Here is a 10,617-nt window from a genome sequence, read left to right as displayed (position 1 = left end):
GAGATAAATCTATTCTTATGAGATGAGAATGTGCTTGTCACAATAGTTTGTGCTTTATTGTTAATTTACCGTTTGTGATTTGCTTTTTTAGAACCTCTCATGTATCATATTGAGATCTTAATTATATGAATGAAATATTTACTTTCAACAAAAAAATTGACATATATGATAGATGTGTAAGCGTAAATTTCGAAAACTTATTGCGTGAACCGTAAATTATGCGAACAGTTATTATCTTAATTATCAACTATGTTCGTTTCAATGTAATTGGCGGTTGAGATGGATTCGATTCATAAATCACATACTATTTTTTCCGCAAATTTTGAATCCTTTTATGTGCACGGTTGACTTTCAGTTTAAATCGCTCATGCGGCGCATGTCTAAAAGCTTTGCTTACACCAGGCGTACGTGCATGTGCTACTTTCAACAAGGACTCATAGGGTTCGATATGCAGACCACGGGAATGGTGATGATAGTGGTGTAAATTTAGCTTATAAGACAACATAAACAGATGGGATCAGTTCTGGAACATATTTCACTGATTTGAACATCATTTGGTGTTTATCACATATCCTTACTAAATATTCATTATTCTTCTCACCAAGCTACTCGCTTCGTTGTTTTGAGGAAAATGGATTTTGATAGAAAGTACTTTTAGACGAAGTTATTTTCAAGAAAAATGATTTGATTTAGTAACAAGTTCGGTCCAAGGCTATCACCGGCCACCTTTCCATCGTCGCGCTAACCTTAATTGATCAACAAAATATTTAGAAGGCGCTATTATTATAGCCAACTGCTCCATGTGCATGCCAACTTCACAGAAATAAATGAAAACAATTGAACAAACTTTAATCTCTCCTGGGCAACAGCAACACCTTGTCGATCACCTCGTCCAAGTTCAAGACCGACGACCCGGAAGGACACGTGGCCTCTCGGGTCATCTCCTTCCACTCCATCGCCCTCCTCTTCATCTCCTTCCCTCCCTCCCCTTCCATCAGCTCCCTCAACTGCCTCTCCACCTCGTCCCTCTTCACGTCGCTGTCGATCTCCATCCCGATCCCCCACTCCTCGAGGCTGTACCGGCAGTTCGTCTGCTGCTCCGCGAAGAACGGCCAGCACACCACTGGCACGCCGGCCGCGATGCTCTCGATTGTCGAGTTCCACCCGCTGTGGGTCAGGAACCCGCCGACCGCCTGGTGGCTTAGTACCAGCCGCTGGGGGCACCAGCTCGCCAGCAGGCTCCGCTCCCTCGTCGTGGCCGAGAACTCCGGTGGCAAGACCGCCGTGTCGCCGACAACCAAGTCGGGCCTGATGACCCACAGAAACGTCTGGCCGCTGTTCGCGAGCCCCCATGCGAACTCCACCAGCTGTGCCGGAGACATCACCGTGATGCTCCCAAAGTTCACATACACGACCGAGCCGGGCGATTTCGAGTTGAGCCACTCGAGACAGCCCAGCTCTTCCTTCCACAGGTTGGACCCGATTGACCTAATGTCGTTATCGGGTAGTTGCTCCGTAAGGAGATGAAGGGGACCAAGGGTGTAGATGGGGGGGAACATGGCTTTCAGAGCATCGAGGACCTCGTGCTCTAATGGGTCGAACGTGTTTAAAACAATGGCCGAGGCTCTCTTTGCTCTCTCGGCCTCGACCGACAAGAAGTTGACCATCAGGTCTTCCGGATCAGTGGTTCGGATGAAGCTCGGGAAGTCTCTCAGGCGGATGTTTCGCATCCCTGGTATCCAGTCGATGACGGTGTCTAAGTACCCGTTTGTCAAGTAGCTTGCATCTGCAAATTGAGAGTCGATCCGTTAAACCGTGTGACCATACATGGCCACGATTCTCATAAAGAAAACCGTTTTTTTCTGAAATATTAAGAGTTCGTTCCTACAATGTCGTTCGATGTTTATGGTGTCACGTAGCATAGTTTGTGTTGTCAACGCATTTGTTAGACTTAGATTAGGGAAAACATGAGGATATTTTGAAGATTATAGGAAACGGTAAAGTCGTAAACAATATGTAAGCTCCGGAGCAAGGTTCTTCCATCTAAAGTTCTACTTTTGACAGTTGACTTAGTTAAGTACTCAACCCAGGAGAAGACTATGACATAACCGGCTACTGGCTAATCATGGAAATCAAGAACGAACAAAACTAAACAATATAAACGCAAACCAAATCCACAAATGAGAAAAGAAAAATCATTAGCCGTAAATCTGCTACGTGAGATTAGTGAAATGAACCAAATCAGACAATTATCTGTTAATGCATACCTTTGAGTGGAGCAAGACCCTTGTCAATAAGACTGCGATAGTGCGCGTAGCCCAAGAAGCCGCACGCGCTCGTCGTCCAGAACAGGACCTCCGGCACGCCGACCGCCTCGGCGGCCTCGAGCGTGAAGCTCATCACGCCGTCCGACACCACGCAGCTCACCGGCGGGGAGCCCGACGCCGCGCTCTCCTCGTTGAGCCGCTTGAGCAGGTCCTGGAAGTGCGGCAGGCAGGAATCCCGCGTGGACCGGCAGAGGGACGGGATGTCCTGGGTGGCGTCGGCGTCGGAGGGCGGGAGGCCGTCCGGGATGGTGTGGAACCGGAAGGACGGGAGGCCGTCGAGGGCGGAGGGGCCGCGGGACCGCAGGAGGCGGCTGTGGTTGAACTCGGTGTTGACGAAGGTGACGTGGAAGCCCCGGCCGTGGAGGAGCTTGGCGAGGTGGAGCATGGGGTTGATGTGGCCCTGGGCTGGGTAGGGGATGCACACTGCGTGTGGCTTTTGGGTCATCTCTGTCGAACCCATCTCTCTGCTCTGTGTTTCTGATCGTTTTTGGTTCTTTCTCTTTTTGGGAATTGAAGAAGAGACAGGAATGGTCAAGGAGTGGGAGGGCACGTGAGGTTTGGCCACGTGTCCTTCCGGTTCGTCTGTCTCGAGTGAATGGGACTCAACCCACCGTGTCGCCCGGTGAATGGACTCGGATTTTGCTGCGCTGGCATCAAAGCTCTACCCAATATTTTCTCTCGGTCTTGGACGAGGCGATCAGACAAGGTGTTGCTGTGGCCCAGGAAAGATAAAAGTTTGTTCAATTGTTTTCATTTACTCCTGTGCAGGTGGCATGCACATGAAGCAGTTGGCTATAACAATGAGAGAATAGTGCCTTCTAAATATTTTATTGATGACCTAAAGTATACTAAAAATTGATTCGTAAACTTAATATATTAAGTGTGGTCCACATGAAGGAAAGTTAGCGCAAAAATGGAACGGTGGCCGGTGATCATTGGATCGAACTCTTACGAACTTTTTAAATAGTAATAATGATGATGATAATGAGCTCGTCCACGACGAGGGACGAGGGCACCCAGCCAATTTTAAACATACACCGAATGCATGATTGGTTGAATAACTAATAATTTATTCTGCCAACGTTTCCTCTAAGAAGAAGACTAATTGAATTTCTTCTCCTTTTTTAAGCTCGTTGACGCACGCACATTCCTTAGAGAATAGTTTGAAGAGATAATCATAATTAGGATCTTGACGTCGTAGAAACACTTGTTAAGTAATCCATCGTGCAAATTAGATAGGTTTGAACGCACCAGTTGCTCGTGTTATGTACAATTAGTATTTTGAAAAACAAAAAATTCCAAATAAAATGTGATTAACCGATATTTCGAGCCATTTGTTAACAACATCCATAAAACTAAATTATCTAGCGAAATAATTTTCATTGCCTTTTGCCAACAAAAAAAAATTTCATTGCCTGGAGGACCTTATTACAAGAGCCGGTGGGCACCAGATGAAGCAATCCATGGCTCGCTGAAATTATATACATTTTTTCTGCAATGCTGAGGGCAAACATGGATCATGCCATACGTAATCCGCAAACAAAAGGATTTGAAACTGATTTCCGAAAAGCATTTTCCAGGAATACAGTTTGTTTTCTCGAAAAACAAAAGGATTTGAAAGTGATTCGTAAACATGGATCATGCTGTATGTAATCCGCAAACAAAAGGGTGCGTTTGTTTTTCGGAAAACTCAATGATAAATGAAAATAATTTCCCGAAAAGTATTTTCTAGGAGTATAGCTTGTTTTCTTTTGTTTAGTGATACACGATCGAAATCACTTTATGATATTTGGATTTCATTGGAAAATTATTTCAATCTCATGACTTTATCTCAGCCAAATTTTTTTTGAATTTTTTAATATTTTTTTTAATATTTGTATATTTAAAAAAAATCAAAATATTAATTATTTTTTATTTCTCTTATTTCTTTTTTTTTCAATATTTTCTCTTCTTCTTTTTAAATCGATTTTTTTATTTTTTTATTTTCTTTTTTCTTTCCATTTCTTTTTCCTCCTTTCCCCCCGCGACCGATCAGTGATGGTCACAGCGAGCTCGCCCAACAACGGCCATAGGCAAGCTTGAGCTCGCCAGCCCCGAGGGAGCTCAGGCTGACAAGCTCACAGCTCGATAACCTCGGCTGAGCTCGAGCTTGCCAGCCTCAGTCGAACTCAGTCTGGCCTGAATCGGCCGAGCTTGGGGTTGCCTGAATTGGCCAAGCCTCGAGCTCGGTCTCGCCGCAAGAAGGCTAGATTGCTCCTGTGGCCGGTCGCCGGTCGTCATTGAGGCCTGTGACCGGCGGAGGAGGAAGAAGGGAAATAAAATATTAAAAAATTCAAGATAGCAATTCTGGAAAGTGTTTTTACCTTCTTATATATCAGAATTCATTTTTCTAAATTTATGCATGAATATTTTCATTGACCGAAAAGTGTTTTCGGTTGACTGGTCATTCTCCGCGAACTAAACGGATGAAAGTCCGGAAAATCAATTCACGGAAAACATTTTCCCCCAAACAAATGAACCCTTAGCCATTTATTGCATTAAAAAAAATACTATTGCAAAGGAGAATCGTGTGGATCAAGCATTATTATTATGGCATATTATTAATGTTGCAAGTAAAAAAAAAAGAAAGTTAGGTACCAAACCCTAGAAATACACATGGCCGACAGTCTGGAGATACAGTAATACAGTCTGGAACGCTCTACTTTGGGAACGTGAACACCATCTTCAAGAAGATCTTCAAGACAACAGCTGGTCTGTACGTCCGCTTTTCTTTCCTAAAGAAGGCTATAAGATAACCTAATTTATCTGCATGTGCACTGCATGGGATGTTATCTATGTATCACTGTCAGATCCATCCTCGAAACTAAACATTAAAATGGATTCTTTAACCTCCATTGAACTTGGCTTTTGGATCTGGCCAAGGGTTTTACATACTTGCTAATGAGAAAACAGCACCTGAAGTCAAGTAATCTGTCTGCAAATCGTTGTGGCTGATCCCTTTGTTTCCTTCTCTTTCAGTTGCAGATGGAGTGTATCTGGGACTACGGATATGCAGGGCACTTTCTCCGGTTATGTTGTTGGCTTGGGTACTCTTGCTTTGAATCTAAAGCTTTTGAGTAAATAAATTCGTGATCCGATGCTTTTTTTGGCCGGTCCTTGTGAAACTTAATTGATGATTTGAGAAAATTTCAGATATGATCCTCACCTTTTTCACCAACGTAAGTTTCGCATCCCTACTTTTTAGGAGCACCCTTTCATTTATTTTTTCCTGAATTTTTAATAATACACTTCTAATTGAATTTTTTATCCCTTGGGCCCTTGCTTTTGTCTACTTTATAGGTTAAAGCTATTAAGTCGATCAAATATTTTTATATATGTAATATCACTTTTGACTTTGTTTTTTCCTTTTGAGATAAGTGCACTGAAAGTCCTAAAACTTGTTATAAAAGTGTCATTAAATTTTAAAACTTTCAAAAAAGTGCATTTTAAAAATTTGGGCTCTCATCGCCGCCCATCATGGTCCCTGGGCCCAATCTAAAGGCCAGCAACCCTGGCCGACTGCAGGCGAGAGTTGCGGCCCTCCCATAGATCGGACCAAGGGCTGCCACTAGCAGAGCTGGGGCGACGGCAAGAGCCCCGATCTAGGCGAGTGCCTCGCCCAAAGTCAGCTAGGGTCATCGGCCACTGGCCAAGGCCCATCAACCTTCAGCCCACCATCATCGACCCTTTCCAACCTCGCAAGCCCTCACTTAGTTTTGCCAACGTTCCACTCTTCTTCTTTTTTTAAATTTAGTTTATTTGTTAATCTAATTTAAATAATATTTAGATTAAAAAATCAGATTTAGAACCTTCTTGTTTTAGCCACGTGAGCGCCACATAGGAGAGAGAAAAAAAAACCACATCAGCAATTTCTATTAGTCAAGTTGGATGGAATTAATGGAATGACTTGATTGCACCAATTTGACATGTTTTAAAACTTAATTGCACTTTTTGAAAATTTTAGGGCTCAATTACACTTTCGTGACAAGTTTTAGGACTTCTAATACACTTATCATTTTCCTTTTTATTTTTGCATGATAAGATCCTTTGAACTATATATCTTTGTTTGATTACGTTAGTTCTCTAGTTGAAAACCTCAATTGAAATGTTGACGTGATCGTTAAGTGTAAATAATCATAAATATTCGGCATATATCGTAGAAAGACTTTTCAAGGGATTCACAATGTAAACCAAGAAAAAATTAAGGATGAGTTTGGTATTGGAATAATGACACAAATAATCTCTGAACTTTGACTCAATGTGTAATGTGGTCCTTGAATTTTTAATATGTTCAATATGTTCTCTGAATTTTAGCTCAATGTGCAATGTGATCCCTGAACTTTTAATTTGTTCAATGTATTCCTTGAACTTTTGTTAGATGTTCAATTTAGTCCCTAAACTAAAAAAAAAATCTCCAATGTTATCCTTCCATTAATTCAAGTTCAAGGACAATATTAAATATTTATACATAATTTAGGGACTAAAATGCACATGTACCAAAAGTAAAGGGACCACATTGCACATTGATTTAAAGTTCAAGGACTTTATTTAACAAATTTTACGGATCTCATTGGACTTAGGTTAAAATTCAGAGACCACTTGTGTTATTTTCCCCTTGGTAATTCTTCTAAAAATAAATTCCTTTACTGGACCCAAAAATGAAAACAAATCGGTTCATGAGGTTTTTTGGGTCCTCATCACGAGAGGAGAATAATAATGTCTTGTTCGACAATCGTGACTCTTTCTTCAAACTTTTGCGTCTTCATTGTCTCGTACTTGCATGTCATTGATATGCTCTTTGCTATAGTAAGTTTAAAGAGCAGTTTGGGTATACATCGAGTGTCTCATTTTCTAGTAAATTAAGCATACGAAATTCATTAGAGAATTCCTTCATTAATTTAATTAGCCAAGAAAAATAGCAGAAGAAGGGACAGAAAGTAATTACCAGAGTAGGGTCTACGAGCATCCTTGAAGGGGAGTAGTGGGGCTGCAATTAATGAGAATCAGTGTTGATTAAAAGCACAGGCCACAAGTATCAATATATAATATACATCTATATTAAATATATACAAAAGTACGCAAAAAAAGAGCTGATATATTTCGTGTGGCGTAACAGGAATATATCCTATTTATATTAAAATTCATTTATTATTTGTTTGTATATAACGCAACATTTTGCCTTTATTGTAAAGAACGATCTATCTAATTTATTTTTTTAATTATTTATTTCAAGTTGAGTTAGTATTTAATTACCATGTGATCCTCATTGTCCATAACTAAATCCTATACTGCTATCATTAATTTAACCTCTCCTCTTCCCCTCTTCCTCTGAAAGAAAAGATCCTCTACCGCTATCAGCACTCCCACTTAACAGGGTATGCTCGGACGGCACTCGTTGACCACGACTAGGGGTTGCGGCTGCGACATCATCGACCGGGAGTAGGAACGTAGGTGGTTCTATCTCATGGCTACTAATTACGGGAAGGACGCTGGGGGATGAGAGATTGCTATTTTTTTTTTTTGCGGTTTATGTGTTTTTAGGACACGGCGCACCCATGTAACGCTTATATAAAACTGAGACAATAGATGGGTAAAGTACATGGAGACAACACCCCTTTACCCACCAAATACACGTGCATGTGTCACGGTTCCAAGATTCTCAAGGCTCGATGTACTGAGGAACGATCTTAGGAAATGGAATAAACTACTTCTTGTTAAATGTATACTTGTATTAATGAGGTAGATGGTAGTCTTATTTTAAATAGTATAGAGGATAGTTGAGAAGAGTAAATCTCCACATGTACAAATAGGGGTGCTCTTCCCCACATTTGTATTATCCGACATTCATGCAATAAAAGTACGTTCTCTCCCAAAACTTCTCTCTCTATGAAACGGGTAAATTAATGAACAAGCATCAATCATTGGAAAAAAGGCTTGGCTTAGGCAACCCATCGAACCAACAAAAACCTAAGTCGCGGCACGGTCTCGATCTTGCGCATCAATCCGTGACACATGCATGCATGCATGAAGAGAGATATGGAAAAGTATTATTACCCATTCGTGGAGAAGGGGAATGTGATGTTCTCTTCTTCTTTTTTCCCTCTCGTTAAAAGAAAAGATTAGGTGTGCAATCATTTTCTCTAAGAATATGTTACATATCATCGTTTAAGATTTCCCTTCGCACCAAAGGTAAAATGACAAGGAAAGTCTAAAATTTGTGAATTTAATGTGTAGATGAAAGAATTTTGACAGTAAATACGTGTTAGAAAAAAGGGAAATTCATTGCGAGGAATCAAACTTGAATATGACTCTATAAGTTGGTTCTTTTGAAAATCCAAGGGCTTGCTGTTCCCACTTAAATAAAGCAAAAAAAAAAAATACTTTCTGTTAAAATGCAAAATACTATTCAAAACTTTAAAAGATTATAAAAAAAATTGTACATGAATCTAAGCCTTAACCTTTATACTTTGTCAAATTTTAAGTATTTTGTATTTTAAGAATGTTAAACCGCGTGAACCGCAAAATTTCGGTTAAATGAAAAAAATAAAAGGATAAGTGTATTAAAAGTTCTAAAACTTGTTACGAAAGTACAAATGAGCACTAAAATATTTAAAAAGTACAATCAATTTCTAAAACTTGTCACAAATGTGCAATTGAGTCATAAAACTTTCAAAAAGTGCAATCAAGTCCTAAAACTTATTAGCATCTTCCGTTTGTTAAGTTGAACGGAGTTAATGGAAGGACTTGATTGCACCAACTTCATTTTTTATAAGTTTTAAAACTCAATTGCACTTTTATGATAAATTTTAAGTCTTTCAGTATACTTATCCCAAAATAAAAAGTTAAGTAAATCCAGACAAACTATATTATTTTTATAGGTCAAAAGTGCGGAAACAAGCATTGCTGACTCGGAGTTTTTTGTATTATTAGACCGACTAGATTCCCAAATCTAAGAGATCTCAACGCATCCGCCCACTTTAAGAACAATCCTAAATATAATATTCTAGAGTTAATTCCTTATATAATGAAAAACATCACATGCACAAATTATTTTAGTAACAAAAACGGCACGTGGAAAATGAACTTGAAGATGCTAGACTTCATTTATAAAAGGAATAAAAGAAGCACGTCGATACATCTAAACTTTGACTTTATTCACTATTAAAACAAATAACAGATGCTTGTTTTACAAATAGTTGACAATCTTATAATCTAATATCTACGACACATTTATGTAAATTAGACTTTTGAACAACCGATGTGGTTCTATTAATGCAAGCAAAAATCGACTCTCAAAATAACAACAAGCCATACCTCCTTTTACTTGGGGAAAAGAACACTAGAAGTACCAAAAATTATGTTCGGCGCTCACTTTAGTGCCAAAAGTTTTTGCCGGCTCACTTAAGTGTCAAATCGGAGAAAAAACGATCACTTAAGTGCCTCCGACGAGAAATTCCAGCCAAAAAAGTACGTGGCTTTTCTAATTAAAAATTTAATATGACTTGGCATTTCTTTTTTAAAAAATCAGTCCACGTGGACTTTCTTGGCTTCTGTCCAACGAAGAAGAAGAGAAAATATTGGCCTTTTTTTCTCCTTCACCTCTCTCCTCCTTTACCTCTCTCTAAGCTCATCTCTGCAAAAATGGCGTCGGCCCCACTCCCTCACCTACACGCCTCCGGTTGCTCTTGCTCGAAAAACCCATTTAGTCATCCCCTCTCTCCGAGTTCGGCCTCCGTCCCTCCTCCATCATTGCCACCAGCGGAGCGAGCACCGCCGACGCTCGTCCATGGAAGAGAATTGGCGTCACTCATGAACCGCCCGTATTGTCTCCGGCAAGCTTGGCCGAGAGACCCGGTTTTCGTGTCTTCAATTTTCACTTTTTAGGAGCTCGCCTATCTGTCTTGAATCTCCATTCACCCACTCCCGAAACTTTAGACGAGCATCCCACACCTCATTTGTGGCCAGGCGAACCAACGTCATCTCGAGAAGATTCTAGAAAAGTTGTGTAACAGAATTGGTTTTGGGGATTTGGCGGAGTAGGAATTATTTTTTGGGGGCATATACATGTTGCGAAATTCAAATCGGCATCAGTATAAATATTACAAACAATATAGAACTGTAAAGAAACGAAATTGTAATAACAAAGTTGGAATCGATACAAATGAATACCGAGGCCTGTGTTTGACACAGTGTCCTTAAAACAGATTCGTTCCCTCCAGTACGCGACCGAGGTTTCGTGAACGTCTGTCTC

General features: G+C 40.3%; 1 protein-coding gene across 1 annotated transcript; it reads right to left on the bottom strand.

The window, feature by feature from the left end:
• Positions 1-848: 848 nt before the first annotated feature.
• LOC115661991 (7-deoxyloganetin glucosyltransferase-like) lies at positions 849-2,788 on the bottom strand. Its single transcript, XM_030584173.2, has 2 exons — positions 2,268-2,788; positions 849-1,786 (listed from the first exon to the last, which is right to left on the bottom strand). The coding sequence occupies exons 1-2, from the start codon at positions 2,785-2,787 to the stop codon at positions 849-851; spliced, it is 1,458 nt and encodes a 485-aa protein (XP_030440033.1). The 5' UTR covers position 2,788.
• Positions 2,789-10,617: the final 7,829 nt, after the last annotated feature.

This window comes from Syzygium oleosum, unplaced genomic scaffold, assembly GCF_021117445.2.
Source record: "Syzygium oleosum isolate NSW1041296 unplaced genomic scaffold, Sole_v2.1 Sole_v2.14, whole genome shotgun sequence".
Classification (NCBI taxonomy): Eukaryota; Viridiplantae; Streptophyta; class Magnoliopsida; order Myrtales; family Myrtaceae; genus Syzygium; species Syzygium oleosum.
The sequence above is the reverse complement of the archived record's forward strand: the minus strand, read 5'-3'. Positions and strand labels throughout refer to the sequence as shown.

Coding starts and splice junctions, on each gene's coding strand:
- LOC115661991 (XM_030584173.2), bottom strand. CDS start 2,787: ATGGGTTCGACAGAGATGACCCAAAAGCCACACGCAGTGTGCATCCCC. Junction 1,787..2,267: donor GGGTCTTGCTCCACTCAAAG/GTATGCATTAAC, acceptor CTCAATTTGCAG/ATGCAAGCTACTTGACAAAC.